Below are 21,719 nucleotides of genomic sequence, written 5' to 3' on the forward strand. Positions count from 1 at the left end.
GAACTGGGGCATGTTGGGAGGGAGAGGCTTTTGAGGGCTAACAGAGAGGGGGGAGGCAGGGCAAGGAAGAAAATGGGGTAAAGGATGGGGGATGGTGGGTTAAAGAAGTGTTAATGATGCAAAACACAGGGGGTATTGCAACAAAACAGGGAAAAGGGGGTGTTATTTCTCCCCCCCCCCCCTTTGTTTTGTACTAACAAAACAATCCTTTTTTTTCAGATTTCCAGCATTGCAGTATTTCACTTTTGCCTGTTTTCTCGTCTGGTTGTTTAGTGTCTCTGATTTCTCTGATGGTTAACTCGCTTTCTTCATAATATTTTTATTTGACCTCGCTGTGAAAGCATTGGTTATGATATCCGTAGATAACTGGTACTTTCTGGTTTCTCTGTTTCCACTGTTTGTTGTGCGTTGAATTATCCCTTGTCATTAAAAACCTGAGCTACCGGAAATAATGTAAGCAAAGTTTGAATAATCTTGCACATTATATGTTTTGTAAATACCAGCCTCATTATCATGTTTTTTAGGGAAAACAGGCTTCCAGTTTTTTTTCTCAAATGTGGTGGGAAGAAGTTCCACCTGGTAGATTGCGCTGCGACTCTGGTCATGAGATTTGGATACTTTAGATAGTTATTGTGGCCATGAGCCAAATGCCTCATTCCAATCTTAATTTTTGTCTTAGACTGGAATCTCATTGTTTAGGATACATGTGGGAGACAGGATTTGCTTTCCATACTTAGGTTAGTGTTGAGGTATGTGGTGGACTGGTCCAGGCACGCCATGCACAATGGCTGATGTGCTGTATTATTTGTTACAAGCTATTACTTGTTTGTCGTAACAGCTGTTAACAATATTGGAGTCACTTTGCAGGGTTACCTGTAAAGAATGAGGATTATGCTTAGAAAAGGAGGATTTACAATAGAGTTTTGAGAGTTAGAAAAGGAATGTATTTTTCTTCAATGACATCGTAGAGAAGCTTTCTCAGGTGTTGGTGCTATTGTACACAGAGCACATGTTAGGCAACACATTGCATACAGATATACACATTATGTTTTTAGTGGTTGCTTACGTATGTGTAAAAAAAGGGAATTGTTTACATTGCAAATGTATTTTACTACTACAAAACTGTAGGAGAGTTTGAACTGAAAATTTATGCAGAAGTAGAAGGGTTGAATCCTATTTGTGTGTCATTGTCATAATTTGTACTTGAGTATGCATGAACTTTGTACATGTTGTGGAACGAGAGATTTGCTCCTCTGCACCTGGCTTCCTTACCGAGGGCTCGCTAATCAAGGTCAGATGAAGTTCGAAGATTTTTCAGACATTCTTAAATAGGGATTAAATGAAGAGAAGTAGTCTCTGATTTATTTTCCGCCTCCCAGTCCAAAAAACTTAATATCAGTGTGGCAGATCAGTTTATGTAGATGGTGAGTAAGATTGTTCAATTCCAAATCCAGTAGTGTGCATCGACAGGTTGGTTACTTTACATCACCAACAACTTGCGTTTACAGGTAAATACGCATAAGTTATCTTGTTCCAGATCATATAATTGCCTAAATCATACATGCACCCGAGTCCCATTCATTTTCTAACCAAAAAAAATTTGGTTTCTTCATAAATTGTAACAGTCTCTTGGTCTCAAATAATCCCAAATAATTCTAAATCCTAATGCAAATCAATTCCTAATTCACATTGCCGAACTGCTAGCTGCATTGATGAAACACCGCTTGCACACTTAGTGCTGCGTTTGAAACAAGTGCGGGAAACGCGGTCTTGGGGCATCACGCTGTCACAAACGACAAACAAAACTTTGCGTGAATCGTATTATGTCATTCAATGTGACTCATGTGAGTTTGTCGGTAACTCAGACTTCTTGTAAGTCATATTGACTGTTATAGTTCTGACTGATACGATTTATACGAGTTTAACTGCATATAATAGTCTTCATTGAGGATAACGACTCAGAGAACGCTTCACAATGATGGGTTCGGACACCGAGGCAAGGAAGGGGGATGGTGACTATAGACGCGCTTGAAGAGAATTTGCTGACCCGGGTGCTGCTCCAGAGGAAAGAAAGCCACCTGGGGATGTGGTGATAAGTGTCTCTGGAGGTGGGAATAGCGTCGTATTTATACAAGGTGACACCCCCTCACCCCACCCACCCACCTAGAAATACCAGGTCAGGTCACAACAGAGAATTAAATTAATGTAAGATCTGCCAGATTCCTCCAGCACTTGGAAAAGAGAATCTTTATTGCAACATCCGGTGGCATGCAGGTGGAAGGTGGGAAGAAGTTTGAGTTTTCTTGGGGAGTGACAGAGAGAGACAGAGCAGTGAACTTTGGATGAATACACAGCCATGTAATCATCTGCTTAAATATATTCAAGAATCACAAAATGAACCTAAGGCCCCAGGCAAAAGTCTAAAGGTTGGGATCATATTGATAAGATGTTCTTTGAAGTGAATCCACATGTTGGAAAATGAGCTCTAACTTAGGAACAATATAGTGATTTTTATAAAAAGATGTTTAAAGTGGAACTTCTGTCTACCCCAGGGCTATTAATGGACAATGGGAACAAATCAATCAGCTGTTTGTAGTGCAGAGTCAAGCAATCAGTATTCAAAGGAACATTCAGGCATCTCTTAACTGCTTGAATAGATGAACCAAAGATCCAGTAGTGTACATCTCCGCTGTAACTCCCATGACTTTAAAGGTAAGTCTTTCCACGAAACATGAGCCGCATTTAAAAGCTCAAAAAGATAAAAGATTCTCTTGCCTTAGTTACAGTATACTTTTCACCCTGCAATTTCTGAGGCAAGATTTGAAGACAGAGTATTGCAATATCGGTAATTATTCTTGGCCACAAAATACACACAGTAACACCACTTTACAGTATATTATGTGTAGTGCTTTGAAATGTCTTAACGATATGATTGACTCAATGACAAGCACTCTTAGGCACTATGCTAAACGAAGGGTGTTATATCATTGATAAGACAACATGACTGTCATCTTTAACTTCGCAGAGCTGAGCTTTGTATTAAATCCTTGCATCAAATGCAAGGATTATTATTATACTATATTATTATTAGTTTATGATAGTGATATTTAAATCTTTAGATTTTTTAAATGACATTATAAAAAATATACTCTTGTGTGTAATCAAAATCTGTACAATCTGTTTTTAACAAAGAATGAAATTCCAACTTTAAGAAAGTAAGCACAAGCTGTGTTCAAATCATTTATTTTCAAAACAATACTCCCATTCATAGGACTTGCTTTTGCCCATCCATCTTTGGTGACCAGTGGCTACATTGTGATATTGGGAGGCTCAGCTTTCTCAAGTACACAATGTGCGTCAAGCTCTCCCATCAGGTTTTGGTGTAACTACTTGAAATTCTGGAATGTAATTGTGGAGGAATGGATGGTATTGCTCCATACCTGGCCAAGCTCAGGTAGCTCTCTCACCCACAGGTCAGAAAATTGCAAGTCCAAGCCTGACTGCTATATTGTCAGAGGTACAAATTTGACACAAAGCACAGGTACATGGAAGTTAAAGATCCCGTGACACTGTTTAAAAAGAGAAGGGAGTTTCTTCTGCTGACTTGGCCAAGAGACCTCAAGGTTGTTTATGGGGCAATGTTGTCCGCACATTAGCTGCGGTGTTTGCCTAAAACAACATCAACAAATTACATTTGTATAGCGCCTTTCACATCAGGAGGACATCCCAAGGCACTGGACAGTCAGGGATCCATACCCGAGCTGGTGGTTGGGATCAGGAACCCTGGTGGGTGGGGAGGGTACAGTTAGGAGGATGACCGAAGATCGAAGAGGAGGGTCTTGAGACAGGTTTTGAAGGAGGCAAGGGAGTGGGTGAGGCGGAGGGACTGGAGTTCCAGAGAGTGGGGGCAGAGTGGCTGAAGGCCTGACTGCCGATGGTGGGGTGGGCAAGACTGGGGGTGTGAAGCAGGCCGGAGCCCACTGAGTAGAGGGAACGGACAGGTTGGTAGAGGGTTAGGAGGTCACAGTAGTAGGGAGGAGTATGGCTGTGGAGGGCTTTGAAGGTGAGGACCAGGATCTTGAACTGTATCCTCTGAGTGATGGGGAGTCGGGGTAGGATGGGGGTGATAGGATCATGGAGCCTAGAGTGGGAGAAGACATGGGCTGCAGACTTCTGGATTATCTGCAGCCTATGGAGGGAGAGTTGGAGAGGCTGACAAGCAGGGAGTTTGTGTAGTCGAGCCTGGATGTGATGAATGGGTGGATGATGGTCTTGGTGGCCTGTGGTGGGAGTCAGTGGCAGAGCAGGGCGATGTTGCGGAGGTGGGGAAAGGCGGAGCGGGACTTGGCATGGATGTGGGGCATGAAGGACAATTGAGGGTCGAACAGGATGCTGAGGTTCCGTATTGGCTCTGTGAGGTGTAGAATGCATCCATGAAAGGTGATGCTGTCAGCGCCTGATGTGTGGAGGCGATGATGGGAGCCAAGCAGGAGGGCTTGTTGACATTCAACTGGATAAAGTTAGCTCTCATCCCGGACTTGATGTCCGACAGGCAATCTGTATGGACAGCAGTGGTCCTGGAGTCGAGGGTGGAGGCAGTTGGGTATTATCCGCATACATGTGGAAATTGTCTACTACAGATGATGTCACGAAAGGGGAGCATGTAGATGTTGAAAATGAGGGAACCAAGGACAGAGCCCTGAGGGATGCCACAGTGATGGTGCGGGGACTGAAGGAGAAGATGCTATTGGAGACAGTGGGAGAGATAGGATTTGAACCCGGCAAGGGCAGGTCCGTGAAGCTGAGAAGAGAGGTGGTGGAGGAGGATAGAATGGTCAACAGTGTCAAAGACAGCAGAGAGATCGAGGAGGACAAGGAAGCAGAGAGAGGGAGCTTCATTTTATATATACCACTACACTTTACAGATATTTGCTGTGAAGCACTAGGATACATTTCAATAGTGCTAAATACAAGGGATATTATTATATACTCCATTTATCAGTGAGGCTTTACAGTCTAATCTTCCAGTCTAATTCTTGTACAGCAGCAGCAAAAGAAAATGCAAAGAGTGTGTAGAGTATCAAGTATCGCTCACGAAGTCTTTGCCAAAACTGCTGGCCAAGATGCATTGTGTGGACTCCTCAGGCTGCAGAAGGCATTAGGATTATCTGTGACTTACACAAACTGTAACTCTCAACTTAACTTACTGGCTGGCTCAGCGGTTGTCTGGTAGGGGAGCACAATTTATTTCACCGATTTGGACAGTGTTAATAAAGATTGATTATCTTCAAAGGGAGCTTTGGCGAAGACCATCTTGACCTCTGCATTAAGAGGCAATATTATACCACTTGAAGCTTTGATTCTAAACACTACTTTGCCAGTGATGGAGCTTCTTTCTCTGACATGTATCTTGTTGATACTGATCCTGTCTCAAGGCAAGTCACAGAATCTCAAAAAATGTTTCAGCCCCATTGAATGCCTACTTCCAGAATACCCATCCTTCCATCTTCCCATGACTGATTTGAGTGCTATCTTCAGTGAGTCCAGTATCCTTGCCTCTTCCACCCTTACTGGAAACATTTTCAGCTCTGTGTAAACACTTTACCATGCCTAAAATTCATGGTGTCTGCACTCTGCTACGGGGAAGAGCTATATTGTTGGAGATGTCATCCTTCAGAAGAGATGGTTAACCGAGATCTCTTCTGCCTGATCAAGAAGGTACAAAGATCCCATAGGATACTTGAAAAGAAATGGGAGTTTCTCCCAATATCCAGGACAACAGGTCTCCAGATAAAACTGATCGTTCACTTCATGGCTCTTTGTGGACATTAAAAACAGTGATCAAATTTACCTGTTATTTTTTCATCAAACATTGACTGTATATTTCACCCCAAAATTTACAATCAATTCACTTTACAGTAAATTGGACAGTGCAGACTTATAGTTCTGGTTAAAGCACTCGCCTCTCAAGTGAGAGACCTGGGTTTGATTCTCGGCACAGCGAAATGTTGGACAAGTTTCTTTACTCTGTTTACCTAGCAGTAAGTAAGAACCCTATTGTAAGTCGATTGGCGGATTGATTTTCTGGAAGTATTATTTCCTTNAAAAAAATTGGTCGCTTCAATCCGCGACTGTTTGTGGGACACTGCTGTGCGCAACTAGCTGCCACATTTCATCCACAAAATATACAGTCAATTCACTACAGCATATTCTGTGAAGTGCTTTGAGACATCGCGAAGAAGTGATAAGGTGCTATATAGCCTTATATGTGGAGTCCTGTAGCTCAGTGGTTAGAGCACTCGCTTTGCAAGCGAGAGACCTGAGTTCAATTCCAAGCAGGGCTAAACCTTGGGCAAGTTTCCTTACTCCACACGCCTAATAATAATCCCTCCAAAACCAAAAACAATAATAAATTGGTCATTTTCAACTACGACTGTTTGTGGGACATTGCTGTGCGCAATTGGCTGCCGCGTTCGCCCACAAATGTACAGTCAATTCACTTTACAGTGTGTTCTGTGAAGCGCTTTGGGACGTCCTCCCGACATGAAAAGCGCTATATCAAATGCAAGGATTATTATTATATAAAATGCAAGGTTTATTATTCTGTGAAGCGCTTTGAGAAGTCTCGAAGACGTGGTGGCGTTACATCAAATGCAGGGATTATTATTAAATATTCCTTTATATTTTTTAGTTCCACAGACAGAGACGTTTTTGTCTTAATAAATAGTCAACAAATGTACAAGTTACACATGTCTTTAATTGTGTATATGAAAAAAAATCTTAACATGTAATGGTAAGACTCCAGCTGCTGACTTGAAATAATCCAGTAAATATGGGTGTAACATTACTTTTTTCATAACATGATTACTGATGTCACTCACATTGTGTAATAGGCTTAAGGAGCACAAAAGAGGTGTATCTCTCGTTACTATATTTTCTCTGAACTTCATATACAGTGAGTGGAACAGCTGCAGCAGATTGAATACTATGAGGTAACTTAATCCATATCGTTCACTGATCTGTGACAACTTCAATGTCTTGGTACTGCAGATATGATTTATTAACAAATTACCTTTAGGATAAACTAAGGGTAGTGCCGGTATACAAGGCAAATCTAACCGTAGTTCAAACAAAACGTTTCTTCAACTTGCCAGTTCTGAAATAAACTTGAGCTCATAGTTCTAGGCTGATGCTCTGATGCAGAGTTGGATGTGCGCTGCACTGTCAAGAGGTGTTGATGAGAGGTTAAACTGTCTGCTTGTTTAGGTGGACATTAATGGTCACTATGTTACTATTCAAAAAGATAAGAGAGGTTCTCTCTTGTCCTGGCCAACAGGTTCCACCAACAACGAGTGACGATGATCCTTGCATTTGAAAAAGCGCCTTATCGCATCATTGAGACGCCTCGAAGTGCTTCACAGAATATACTGTAAAGTGAATTGAGTGTTTATTTTGCGGGCAAAACACGGCAGCCAACTGTGCATAGCAGTGTCCCACAAACAGTTGTGGATATTTTTGTTTTGAAGGGATTATTACTCCTGGAAAAGTGATCTGCCAATCGACTAACATCCAGGTTCCTACTTACTGCTAGGTAAACAGAGGCGCGTGGAGTAAGGAAACTTGCCCAACATTTCGCCCTGCCGGGAATCAAACCCAGGTCCTCTCGCTTGCGAGGCGAGTGCTCTAACCACTAAACTCCAGGACTCCACTACGTTTTGCCACTACTATGTTTTGTGGGCCTTTATTGGCAATCAGGGACATTATTTGTCTGGAGGAAAATAATGTTTGGAGTTAAAGGAATATAATATAGTAAAATAGGAACAGGAGGAGACCGTTCAGCCCATTGAGCCTGTTCCACCAGATTATTGGCTGCTGGTGATTCTTTATTGCCTGCCCTTTCACCATTCCCTCTTAATATCTCTTCTATCCAACTCATAGAATCATCGAGTTATACAGCACAGAAAAAGGCCACTCGGCCCATCGTGGCTGTACCGACTCTTTGTAAAGATCTGTCCAAATCAATCCCACTCCCCACTCTCTGCCCATAGCTCTGCAATCTTGTGCCCCAGCAAAGACAAGTATTTGTCTTTTTCTCTGAACATCCCAATCGATTCTGCTTCCACAACTCTCTGAGACAGAGTGTCCCAGATCTTCAGAACCATCTATGTGATCTCAGTGCTAACATAAATCTTAATTTTTAGAAATGAGTAGACAGGCAAGAGTTTGTTTTCACATCATTGTTACTGATGCCTTGGTTTCCACTTTGCAAATAAATTGAGGTAGATTCTAGGTGCTTTTCACCTCAAGCTATTGCAGCCAGTTCTCAAGTAATCTCTAAACTAAACCGAAGAAACTGTTAGACAAACTAAATGCTTTCATGTATGCTGCATTCGGGAGCTTGCCTCGAAAGTGTGAAAAGCGCTATTGTGGAAGTGGAAGTTGTTCTTGTGTTGATCATGTTGTTTGGTGCTATCCACTGTCCCAATTGATTTCTATTGAAGCTTCCCCAGAGGTGAAGCATTTCGCAGGCATAGTTCCAAAGACATCAGTGACATTTTATTTATTTTTGGGTTTGGCCATTTATACATTATGCAGTGCACATGGAATTCAGGCTGGTTTGGATCTCCTAAGCATAATGATGGGTATCTGCACGTTTTGAGCAATTTCAGGAGAGATACCAGGAAATGTTTCTTTATTTAGAACGGGTTACCAGAAAGGCTAGTTGAGTCTGGGACACTAGATTCATTTAAAAAATAGTTTGATGCTGTGATGGAAAGATGGAAGGGACAGTGAGTCCTGTAGCTCAGTGGTTAGAGCACTCGCCTTGCAAGCGAGACACCTGGGTTCAATTCCAGGCCGGGGTGGAACCTTGGGCAAGTTTCCTTACTCCACACGCCTAATAATAATCCTCCAAAGCAAAACAATAATAAATCGGTCATTTTCAATACACGACTGTTTGTGGGACACTGCTGTGCTCGAATGGCTGCTGTGTTTCGCCCACAAATATACGGTCAATTCACTTTACAGTCTATTTTGTGAAGTGCTGTGAAACGTCGAGAAGACATGAAAAGCGCTATATCAAATGCAAGGATTATTATTATTATTATCTGGAAGGATAAGATCAAATGGGCCAAAGAGTCTTCATCTGAACCGATTTTGTGATATGCTGAAACTGGCTGGTTTGGGGAAAGAACTTGAGGAAGACGTAAGTATTTGTGCTGCTTTTATACTATAAAATTATGACTTTTTTCGCCCCCCACACTCATTTATAATGTCAGTATTGAACATCAGTCAACCCTTTCAAAATTCCATTTTAAGTATTTTGTGTAATATCCTAGGGAAAGAGTGAGGATGATTTTATACATTTTATTGGCCTTATGCCGATTCAAAGCAGCTCCAGTGAACATTGGGTTTTTTCTTGTAGTAGTAACAATAATAATTCTTATAAAATTTACAGTAACAATAAATAATAAGTCCTTACATTTGATATAGCACCTTTCACGTTGGAAGGACGTGTCAAAGCACTTCACAGGGTACGCTAACGTGGAATGCCTGTGTGTTTTGAGAGTGAATGATACACTAGCTCCATGTACAGCAGTAAAATTGACACATGTTTTGTGATCCCTGCCTTCTGAGAATATACTAATGACAAAAAAAATCTAATGGGCATGTTTAAACACACCCTGTACATCTATTAACATTTTTGCATGATACCAGAGAGGGATGAGCTATGCTTGTGAATTTCTGTTATGAATACTTGCAGAAAGATATTTCGACTTGTGTACATCTGCTGCACAAGCAAGCCTGTGCTTGCATCACCTTCCTTACAAAGCTTCAGTTGTGTTTTAAAGACAAATCACATTTTTTTTAAAAAGTGAAAAATTATCTGGTTATTCTTTAACTTGGAAAAGATTGAGTTAGTATTTCTGAGGTAGTAAACAATGACTTGAGGTTAAATACATGAGCAGATCAATATTTCACTCTTCAAAAATAAACCAGATAAAATTGATCGTTCATTTCGTGGCCATTTGTGGGGCTTTGTTGTATGCAAATTGCACAATTACTACACTTTACAGTAATTCTTGTGAAATGCTTTGAAATAGCCTTCCACTGTGAAAGGAGCTTTATCAAATGTAAAGAGTATTATTATTATTATTTTTATAAACGCAGCAACTTCCCTAAGTTCAAATTAGAGTATTTGCTTTGTAAGTACAAGTTACAAGATGAATGAATGCACAATCGGGTTATCTCCAAACTGGGTAAACAATGGGGACAATGTATAATTGATGTGTAGAGTGATAATTATGCAAAACCTTTTAACCTTACATAAACAGTATCATACATTAATCATTTTTGCTTTTTGCAAAAAAATCTGCCTTTGTAGCAGCAGTAAGCAGTCGTGTTTGTCCATTCCTACTATTGAACGCTTAATCTGTTGTTTAGCAAGTATACAGGTTTGCTGAAGATTGCTGTTGTAAACTTTTATAGGGAGTTGACAGCAATGTGGTGTGTTTGGTGGTATAAAGCTTATTTCTGCATCACCACTGTAGGTTGAACTTTCCTTTGATGCAGACTGGTTGGGCCAGTTCCTGGTTAAGTTAAAAACCAGTTTGACTGGCCTGTTATGCCAACAAATTCTAGTCCCAGTCCCAGAGAATGTACAAACCTGCTCAACCAGTTACATGAAAGGCATATTGGGTTATCCATTGTGCATTATATATATACCCCAGCAGAAGCAAGGAGCTCGAGCAGAGCAGCGGCTTTCTCAGTGTGGTCCAGGTGTCTGCCTCCCTCCTCTTAACATGTGTGTGAGGATCATAGCTTCAGGGAATGCCAAGACTAAAAGTTCGCTAATGACAAGTTTTCTCACAGTTTAAACTTCAAAGGTACGTAGCACTGAATCCCTCTGGATCTTTGCTTAAGCTAAGATTTTAAATGTAAATGCTTATATTGTTATTAAGGTGGCTTTGACAAATGTGGCTTGTGAAGCACTTAGAGAATTTCTCTCTGAAACTTTTGTAAATAAGTAAATTAATGTCAAAGTGGGAAACAATTGATTTTGTTAGTTGTATCCATTATGTTAGTCTACTGTTCAGAAAAGTGCTGACATTTAGATTGAGCAATTGTGGTACATAAAGTTGCAAACACAGAAACTGGAATTTTTCTGCCTTCCGTTTGATAACTGATTAACTAGTCCAGTAGTAGGTGAGAAGCTGAATAGAAAGGAATGAGGGCATGTGTTGTCATGCCTGACAATACTGCAGACATCTAGCTTTGAGGGAAATTATGCCTTTCATCCTGGCCATTGAACTCGGATCCTGATGCATTTGGGAAATTAAGCTCTTCAAGTTGTAAATTACATAGGCAACTTTCGTGGTGCAGTAGCTCTTTCAGTGCAGTATGTCCAGATAGTTGCAATGACCGGTCTGTGGCAGCGTTGGGTGACCATTGGTGACAATGGTAAGATGTACAAGTGTGTTCCAGTCAGCAGGGTCAGAAGGCAGTGACGTAAAGGCATTCCGCACCTTCTCTGACTAATCTTTAAGTAGTCTATTTAGAAGGGTGGGACAGAAACATTAGTTTATCAGTGCAGTTAATACAGGTTTTAAGAATTTGTATGTTTTTACCCCATTTGCTGGAAAGTAAAATGGACTACAGAAAAACAAAGATGCATAAATAAACATATTGAAGAGAAGCATTACCAACCCAAATGTAAATGATTTGTACATATTAATCAGACTATTGGTTTCTTGTTTTAATTATTATAATTTACTTTCGTTATTGTTGGCATTCTTTGTTATGAACTGACAATACAGCCATTGACATTTTGCAATAGGCACCGATCGATTTCAACCACTTAACACTGTAGTTTTAACAAAGTCAAAACCTCGTAACCATAATTCGCTTTAAAATATAACAATTTGAACTTGCACAGTCCATGTAGGGAGAATATTTCAAAGCACGTTAGACTAACAACTTGATTTATACAGTGACTTTCACACATATATATAGGGTAAGATCTCGGAGTGCTTTAAACATTTATATAGATGGCGTGGGAGCCTAAGCTGGGGTTTGGATGAGAGGAAACAGTGGGAAGTGGACAAAGAAAAAAGTCAAAAACAGAGGTCTTTAAAATAACAACAATAACTTGCATTTATATAGCACCCTTCACATTGGTTGGTGTCTCGGAGCGCTGAAAAGAAAATGGATTTATTAGAAACGTTTATATGGTTCAATTACAGTTTGGCATTGAATACCTCATTTTGAGTATCAACATTGAAGTACGTACTTTTGACAAGGTCTGTGGCCTTGGTGTGTTCAAACCAATGCTTTCCACAGATATCAAAGGTTGCCTTGTGTAAAATACTGAGTGAGAAGCTCCTTCATAGAATTTGGGATTATATAACTTCAGTGTAACTGCTATCTCTGGAATCTGGTTTGTTGGAATTGTTCTCGTGTGGTAGAATTGATTGGGTTGAATTTTAAGTTCTGTTGGCAGTGAGGATGTTTACTCCGCACTGTGCTTTGCTGTGCAATCCTGTTTGACTTGTAAACTCATCTGCCCAAACAACCTTAAAGTTAGTTATTTTGCACAGATTTTGCTTTTTTGACGATACCAGTCTGTGATGGAACTCTGACCTTCTGTTGTTCTGGGTAAATGAAATTCTTCATTAAAATGCTTCAATGTCCTTTCCTTTTTGTTGCTTTTGTTTAAATGCTCTGGTCGCTACCCTGTGTGAGGGGCAAATACAAGTTCTTGTTGTTGAAAGTGCACACAACAGACAAATTAATCCGCAAAATATAATAATAAACGTATAATGCAACACAGATATGAATGATGCAGGATTCAGGTACTGAATTTCCTTACTCCACACGCCTAATAATAATCCCTCCAAAAACTAAAAACAAAACAATAAATTGGTCATTTTCAAACTACGACTGTTTGTGGGACATTGCTGTGCGCAATTGGCTGCCGCGTTCGCCCACAAATATACAGTCAATTCACTTTACAGTGTGTTCTGTGAAGCGCTTTGGGACGTCCTCCCGACGTGAAAAGCGCTATATCAAATGCAAGGATTATTATTATTATTATTCTGTGAAGCGCTTTGGGACGTCTAGAAGACGTGAAAAGCGCTATATCAAATGCAAGGATTATTATTATTATTATTCCAGGTAAAATTTCAGTTTTCTTTATGTAAAGAACATTATGTAAAGAACGCTGGTATAAAATACTTGATCGCAATCAAGTATATACGTCCAACATCTTGCTAAAGATTTGTATGTGGGTTAAAAACCCGTGAGGGCACTTTGAGCTTCTGGTGCAGTCTAGGCTGAGACTCCAGTACAGTGCAAGGGATGGTCTGCATCACTGGGAGGTACCATCCTTTGGTTGAGACATGAAACCAAGGCCAGTTTATGTCTTCAGGATATTAACAATCCCTTGGCACTAATCAAAAGGAGAAGGAAGTTTCTTCTCCAGTTAAATTAGTCACCTCCTGCAGGATGTTGATGTGCGCAAATTACTTGTTGTATTCGCCTACAAATACAGTCACTACAATTTATAGTATGTCCTATGAAGCAGTTTAGATGTTTGAACATAATATCCTCCACGTGAAATGCAAAGATTATTTTCACGGTTCTAACCATTATTTACAATATCTTCATTGTGTGAGAGTTCTTTTTCCACACCCGTCTTTGCTGAGAAGGGAGGAGAACCCACTCCAGACATGTCACTAGGTGGCTTTTTAAGAGCAGTTGGTGTGGCCAATTTTATTAGTCTCTGGCCTAGAAATGGACTTTCTATCACAACCCTCGCTCAGACCAGTTTACCCACAATAGGCCAGGGAACAGCCTGGAACCTTCCTGGTCTGTATGGCTCAGTGCCAATTCACACGTCGAACAATGCGAGTATGACAAAATCTCCCAAAGCAGGGACTGAATCTTCAGTGCCCCAAGCTATCAAAATATGAGTCAGATTACAAACTGCAACACTAGAAGTCTACTTAGTCACTCAGTCTTTGTGAAAGCATTTCTGGTGGGAGGGGTAAAGTAGACTAAAGCACTGCTTTACCAATAGAAAGTGTGGGATAGTGGCTTGGTGACTAACCAGACTTGGGTGCTGCTCCTAGATGCATAAATCGATTTAAACCTTCTGTAAAAGGGCACTTTGGAGGGCTGAGATCAGCTGCCATGTCTAGATAGGAAGATGATTCACAGTGAATGGCTTGCTGATAGACAGTCTAATATGCTGGACGGGTAGTTGTCTTATGACTTGGTGACCTGACTTGGCCTATCACTAACATCAGAGTAATATTTGTGCATTTTCTCGGAAGCAATGAATTAATATTGCATGAGCAACTGGTGCAGACTGTTAATCCCTCCCCAACAAATGTTATAATAATAAAATAATAATTTATACTATACATGCACCTCCTAATCTCTTCTCATACTCCTGTATTGCATTCTCCCTCAAGTATCAAGAGAAATGTAGAAATTAACAGTAATCCGTTGAGCCCATTATATCTGTGCTGGCTTTTTGAAAGAATAATCCATTTGCCTCTTTTTCTCTTACCCTTACAAATTACTAATATTTCAGTTCAGTGGACTTAAACCTACAAATTTTCAGGTATTGGCTATTAATTGCCATGAAGTAGGTTGGTCACGTGTACAATACAAAATTATGTGACTTAGTGGTTAAGGTTGCTGAATGCAAGGAGAGAAATACTCGGGACCAGACTTCACAAAAATATTCTATTTCAAACTTTTTTAAGAACTGCAGAAAACTAAGACTAAATTTTGTGTAATCTTATATTTTGAGAAAAAAAGGATTCAGACTAAGCTTAAGTGTAATTTCAGGTTTCTGACCAATATTCAATTACCCTTACTGGAAAATGTGTACGTGTGTATGTGCACATGCTTATGGGATATACCTTGGGATATACTCCTGATTTAATACATAAATGCAAATTGCTTTTGTGTGCTTATGTATGTGTCTGGGAATAGGTGAGAAGTTGGGTGGAGAAAGGATACAATGCCTCAACCTACAATAATCACTATAATCAGACTCATGTGAGAAAAATAGCTGCTTAGGTAAGATAATGGAAAGTTGGTGGTATGAATGGAATGGTATCCCAGCATGTGTCACCACCATCAGAGGAAAGGAGAGAGAGAGACTAGGTGTCTAGGAGAGACTAGAGAAATAGTCTGGGGAGAAAAGAGAGAAAATCAATTTTGTGTGCCTAATGTATCGAGACTGATTCTTCTGATCTGAAGACCTAATCTGTTTGCTGCAGGTGAGGACTGTTTATTGAAGAGGATTTGGTAAGTGCAGTATGTAACATTGAAGATCCGCATAGCACCATGAACAACTCCAGTGGTAGCTGCGGTAGCCCAGTCACTGGTGGCACTTCGGAAGCAGATCCATTCAAGGAGATGTGGAGCAAACTGAAGGAATGTCATGACAAAGAAGTGCAAGGTATGTAATGATCACTTCACATCGGATCAACTCAAAATTTAATGGGACAAATGTGGGCTGTAAATGTAAGAATGGGTTTGATTTGGCACCTACTGTAAGTGTCTTTCCAGAGTCGATCGTTCGATACACCATTAAATTGTCTTGTGCACAACATCAATTTAGCAGTGAGGCAAATTATGTTTTGTCCTGCATCTGGTTGACAGTTGTGATCTGAAAGCGAGCCAACAAAAAGACCAAAATGAACTGTTTTATACCTGTAAGGAGAGGAAATAGCATGAAAACAAACCCATGCTTTTTGCAAATAGGTTGTGTGCAGGCATTGTTTTGGTCAGCCAGGTGTCTCGACACATGTGGAAACCGATCACCATGTTCAAGTGTATCGAAACCAGACCTACAGTTTCACATATGCATGCCTCTTAAACATGGAAATTTCCCTGCGTCCAGGATGGAATGCACACACTCTTCCTGGAGGGACTCACCCTGCATACCTTATTCGAGAATATATTGGGAATAAATTGGCGAAAGTCAAAGCTTGGGAACCCCAGATTGTGTTGTTCCTGCTGGAGTTCAACCAGCTAAACCCATGTGAGCACTGTCTAGCAAGCTCTCCACTGCTTGTCCAGCTAGGCCACCCTACCTGTTAGGGTTTTGGCTTGCATGGTTAGCAGAAGCTGGGCAGGTAGAATCCCTGCTCTTAGTGATTGGTCTGCCCTTCCATATCATGCCGACGGGCCAAGCTGGGTGGCTATCCTTGATAGTACAGGCATTGGGTGTGTTGTGTGATACTTTGCCCTTCAAGTTTGCTTGCGAGTTGGACTGGGATCTGACTAATTTTTTTTTGCTTCGGGGACTACCTTACTTTTTACTTTGTTACCTTGAAATGTATAACCAGGCGATTTGACCAGCAGAAGGATGTGATTCTAAATGTTGCTAGTCTGCTTTGAAATGTGTCTCTGGAGCATAAACAAGCTGTTACTCGTCTCCTTGGATATGATCCAACGGGAAAGGTGTGAAAATCAAAACAAAATTTGAATGTCTATTTTCATGGGACCTAGGGTTGTTAGAAAATAGAGGATGGGGGGATTCAAATTAATTCAGAATTTATGAAGCTTGGTGGAAGAGCGAGGAAGAAATGACAGTTTTGCAGAACTGGTGCAAGGCTTTCAAGTGTTCCTGCTATTGTATTAAAATAAATGTCTAGGCGTCTGTTTAAAATCCTTTTCCATTCATCAAGTGTATGTTACCAGGGTGTGGATTTATTGGGTGGAGTTGTCGTGATCACCCCCTGGGCAGACATTTTCAGATTGAGCTGTCATTGAACTGTTTAGATAAACTAACTATTTTCCTACTACACCCGTTGCATGCAAGTATAGCTGAGACAGCTGCAGAAGGAAAAGACAAACAAGACTTGTGCTTGTACTGGAGTCTTTCATTTCTTGCTCTATGACGTTTGTTACAGCCAATTACATCACGGTGTTTGTGCAGATGTTTACAATTGAAAGCGTTGGCAAATGTCTGCTCTTTATTTTAATTAAGTAAAATCATAAACTTTTCCTGAATTTTCTTGACACCAGCATTTTGTTTTCTCTTGTACGGCCTGCAGTCTCTCGCTCTCCATCTTACTCTTGCTCTCTTTCTCTTACTGCTCTCTAGCTGCCGGTGTCTCTCTCTCTCTCTCTCTCTGCCATCAGAAGGCTCAGGTCCTTCCTTAAGTTTAATCAATTGATAAAAATTTCCCAGGAAAAAATACTGTTTATACATCTTGGGTGCCTTTTCTGTCAACGGTGACCCTGCTAGAATACATAAATGTACTTTTACACTGCAAGGTATCTCTGCAATCATTAATGTTTTTCTATAAAAAATACTTTTCTATAAAAAATACAGACATTATCTCCAGCAGTACTAAATTATCACACAGGGGTCTTGCTCATGTCACTAGACTTCTTATATTGCGTTGTCTATGGAGAAAGGAAAGGAAGTCAACGTTTTGACGAAGCGTCGTGGACCTGAAACATTGACTCACTTTCCTTTCTCCATAGATGCTGCCTGATCTGCTGAGTGTTCCCAGCGACTTCTGTTTTCGTTTTCACATTTCCAGCATCTGCAGTATTTAGCATTTTTTTTCTTATATTGCGTCCTTGGCACCAGACTATTTTTGGTCAAACGGGGGTCTGACACATCATAAGATTGGTCTAGATGAAGAAAGCCCTTCAGCTCATTTGATCTCACCCTTCCAGAACACCACCCCAACCCCCCCCCCATCCCCAACATGAAGCTGCTTTTTAATGAGTCCAGTCTCCTAACCTCAATCAACTTCCTGTCAACCTGTTCCTGTGGTTAATTACCTTCTGAATACTCATTATCGTGCTTAAGCACCTTGGGACGGCCTCCCGACGTGAAAGGCGCTCTATAAATGGAATCTTGTTGTTGTTAAGTGTATCTAAACTAAACTGAGAAAAATTCCTGATCCAAGGCTCAAGGACCCCACGGTGTGCGTTGGGGTTTTGCTGGTTCAACCATGTAAACCACGTAGCTTGTCATCGAGAAAACTGTCTGGCAAGCTTCCTGCTGTTGTCCAGGTAGGACCACTCTACCTGATAGGGTGGTAGGGCTTTCGATTACAGTGTTAGCCAAGTGGGAAGAATCCCTGCTCTTAGTTACCTGCCAAACCATCCGAGCCCTGCTGACCAGCCAAGCTGGCTGGTCTGCTCTAAGCGCTGCCCTGATTTGAGGAGTAATTGAGGCATAAAACAGTAACCAAAGCGTCTGAACAGGATGAAGTCCACAAAGAGAGTTCGAGCAGTGCACGAGATGAAAAATACAATCTTGTAGAGACTCGTGCGGTGCAAGCTACAAATTGGGTAACACGTGGAAATAATTGAGAAAAATTTAAATCTCTGTTACAAAGGTGCCTGAAGTTTTGAATTGAGATGTAAAAACAATTAAAAAACTGACCAGAAACCATGCAAATTCCAGGATTTGAATTTCCCAGATCTGTAGAATGGTGAGAATCTAGCTGCATTAAAATGTGTCTAGTTGGTCGGCAGCTGTTTGGTTTGTGCGACCTGGTAGATTTCAGGGTTTGGATTACAGACAGTACAGACTTGGCTGCTTTAGTTACTGCTTCTCTTGTCAGTGGCTCAGGTTGCGGTTGTTACAATTCGGAATGCTTTGTTGAACAGAATACCTGTTCATACAGGAGCCGTATTGTTGGGCAGTCTCATACCTTTGAATGGGTGTGGATCGGGATTAAAGTGCACTTTATATGGTTTTAATTGCAGTAACCAATTTGACTTGGAGGAATAGAAAAGGTTTTTTCTTTCCCCTTCCATTTCGCTTCTGGTCCACTTAATAGAACTTGCACATCCCACAGTATCCTAAGATGTTTCAAAGTAATTTAGAAAAAGAAATGCTGTCTGGTAATCGTTGTGTTTCTTTTCTTGTTTTTTTCCAATTGTGGAACAATAATTATGCACACACTTGCTTTCTTCAGTAATCCTTCCTATAATCATGTTTCTGAAGAAGCAATTTATGATTGAAAGGTTTGTCTTCTGGATTTTCTGAGGTATTTGACCCTATCCTGGAGTTTGTTTTGCTATCATCATTGCATGGTTAAAAACATAATTTATAGACTTTAAAAACAGAGCCTTACTAGAGCTGTTGCAAAGGAATTGGGTCGTTGCTGGAACCTCACTTAAGGGGCTGTTCGGATGTGAACCTAGGTACACAATGCACTTCGGAAATCTGACATAGGAAGACATTTCAATCCAGGGGAACTGGCCTATGCTGTTGGGATCAGGGGAACTCAGAGGAGACATTGCACCAATGCAACACACTTGAGCCAGTTATTGACCATATTTGATGGTTATTTCCCTGCAGTAATTCCTGGATAGTGGCCAGGGATGGGACACTGATTGAGGTCAGCTAACTCAGCACCTACTGGGAATTGAGCCTGAGACATTCCTGGCCTTTCATTCCTACTGAGGAATAGTTCTTTTCTTTTTTGAGTTTTTGTGGAAGGTATTTCCTATATTTTCCCTCACAGCAGCTACTGAAACCATTAAGTCATATCACCTTGTGGAATGCAGTAAGATTGATGTTAAGATTTCAGCTTGGCTGATTGCCAACTTGCTAATGTTTTCGTTTGCATTGGCATCGCAGCATTTAAAGCAAAGGGACAGTTGTAAATATCCAGCTCGCACACACCAGAAATACATGATAAAGCCTTTCACTGACTTTTACATAAGATTTTACACAATCTGCACATCGTCTCACTTGGGAGGCCACTCCTAGGGTTTCTGTAGCACAACACACCACAGAGAGGTAAGGCATGGATACTGACCATGTACTGTACTTGACATATAGTACATAGTCAGCAAGTGAGTCCTGGGCAAAGGAATTCGACTCGACAAGACAATTGACAGGTGAAGTTCAAAGACTCCCACTTTGGAGGAAGAGGAGAATCTGCGGGTCCTGTTTTCTGGTAGCAATTCCTTATTTTTATTCACTGGACAGTACGAGGAGGAGAGCGAGGGGGGCTGAACTCCAACTCCTGTGATGTGCATTAACTAAGTCAGGCTTTTGTATGGAGGCCTAGTTACATCTGGAAGAGGAAGTCTGCTGTCAGCCACAGGTGGATGAGACGATGGCCTGAACATGTCACTGATGCAAAACATCCACTTGGCACTTGATGGGCAGGCAGCACACTGCAAATATGTGATCTAAACTAGACAATCGCTTGCTTCATATAATAAAGTGTACGTAAGATGCATTGATACCTTGCGTGTAGTGGGGTGGGGGAGGAAATTAAGTTCTGTATTTAGTCATGGAAAACGCTGCAATTCTAAAGTCTGAAATTTGATTACTTTCCTGCTGGTACTGGCCTTCAGTAATCACATTAGCTTTCAGTAAAGGGTTGGGTCTTGTTCAGCCAGGAAAAGGAGCCCAGCTATGACGGAGCAAATATGACTAAGTTGATCTCCAAGTGTTGACCAACAATAGCTTCTTATTGAAATAGGATCAGCCTGATAATGGATGTTCCTCTTTATTGCGGTGGGTGCTGAATACAGATTCTGGCACAGATTGCTCGGTACCTCAACCTTGCTGCAGTTTGCCAAAAGTAAAAGCTGTTGAGGTTAGTTTGGTGGAGCATTCAATATCTATCAGATTGAATATACCGGATGTGCAGGAGTCAGAATTCTTTCTCTCACTTGAAATTCTGTGGGGGCAGAGGCACGTCCGACTCACAAAGTACATTTGCAGCAATAATTCTCAAATGCACTGACCCAATTTACTAACCCGATGGCCTTAAGAGTGTGCATCACATATATAAAATAGAACGCCTATATACTAGTAAAGTGCCCCATCACACAAGGGGTAGTAAGAAGGGGAGGGATTATTTGGTGTAAAAGAAGACATAAGTAGGGAGCTTGGTGTTAAATTGCAATGCTGTGGAATTGCTTCAATGGATACCCTTATGTATAGAAATAATAATCCTTGCATTTGATATAGCGCCTTATCATGTCTTCGAGACATCTCAAAGTGCTTCACAGAATATACTATAAAGTGAATTAACTGTATATTTTCATAAGAAATTCAGTTCATAGTCGGTGATTAGAAGAATTTTGCTTCTTATTACATTCCTCGGTATTTGACCAGGATTGCAAATTTGATGCTGTGCACTGCTTAAACACACCTTTTATTTTTAAATTCAGTGTTGCAGCTGAAAATAAGCAAGTTAAAGAATGACAGATGTTTGTAAGTATTTCAACTTTACTAAAAAAAATTCTCATATTTATTACTTTTTGCTGTGCATTGTAGTTGGAACAGTGATTCACAATTGCATCTCACTCCATGTGACCTGATTACAAGTGGCGTGGGAGGAAGAGTACTTACATTTTTAATAGTGCCTTATCACATCATTACATCTCAAAGTGCTTTGCAAGAATAATACTGCCAAATGTAGTGACTGTATTTTGTAGGCAAGCACGACTGCCATTTATGGCAGCAGACTTGTAAACAACCCTAAGGTGAATGCCCAGTTTAATTAGAGGATTGTTGGCAAAGATACAGGAAAAAAACTCCTTTCTCTTTTTGAATAGTGTCGTTTGATGTCCACCTGAACAGGCAGATGGAGCCTCTCTTTCAAGATGTTATTTGGTTTAATCTGAAATTGCAGGCTTCTCTCCCTGGATTGTGGGCTTGAACTCACATCCTTATGACTCAGAGGCAAGAGTGCTATCAC

General features: G+C 40.7%; 1 protein-coding gene across 7 annotated transcripts in view; it reads left to right on the forward strand.

Moving 5' to 3' along the window:
* The window catches only part of rbbp8 (retinoblastoma binding protein 8), a 53,594-nt gene that overhangs the window by 12,365 nt on the left and 19,510 nt on the right, over positions 1-21,719 (forward strand). For 4 of the 7 annotated variants that reach the window (XM_007901646.2, XM_007901650.2, XM_007901651.2 and 1 more), the window contains exons 3-4: positions 15,294-15,475; positions 21,190-21,232. In XM_007901646.2, the coding sequence (XP_007899837.2) occupies positions 15,361-15,475; positions 21,190-21,232 (158 nt within the window). In that variant the 5' untranslated portion in view covers positions 15,294-15,360. Of the gene's footprint in view, positions 1-2,552; positions 2,713-6,956; positions 6,993-10,801; positions 10,887-15,293; positions 15,476-21,189; positions 21,233-21,719 lie in introns of those variants that run through there. The other 3 variants (XM_007901647.2, XM_042332200.1, XM_007901649.2) reach the window with 3 other exon arrangements.

This window comes from Callorhinchus milii, unplaced genomic scaffold, assembly GCF_018977255.1.
Source record: "Callorhinchus milii isolate IMCB2004 unplaced genomic scaffold, IMCB_Cmil_1.0 Scaffold2, whole genome shotgun sequence".
Taxonomy (NCBI): domain Eukaryota; kingdom Metazoa; phylum Chordata; class Chondrichthyes; order Chimaeriformes; family Callorhinchidae; genus Callorhinchus; species Callorhinchus milii.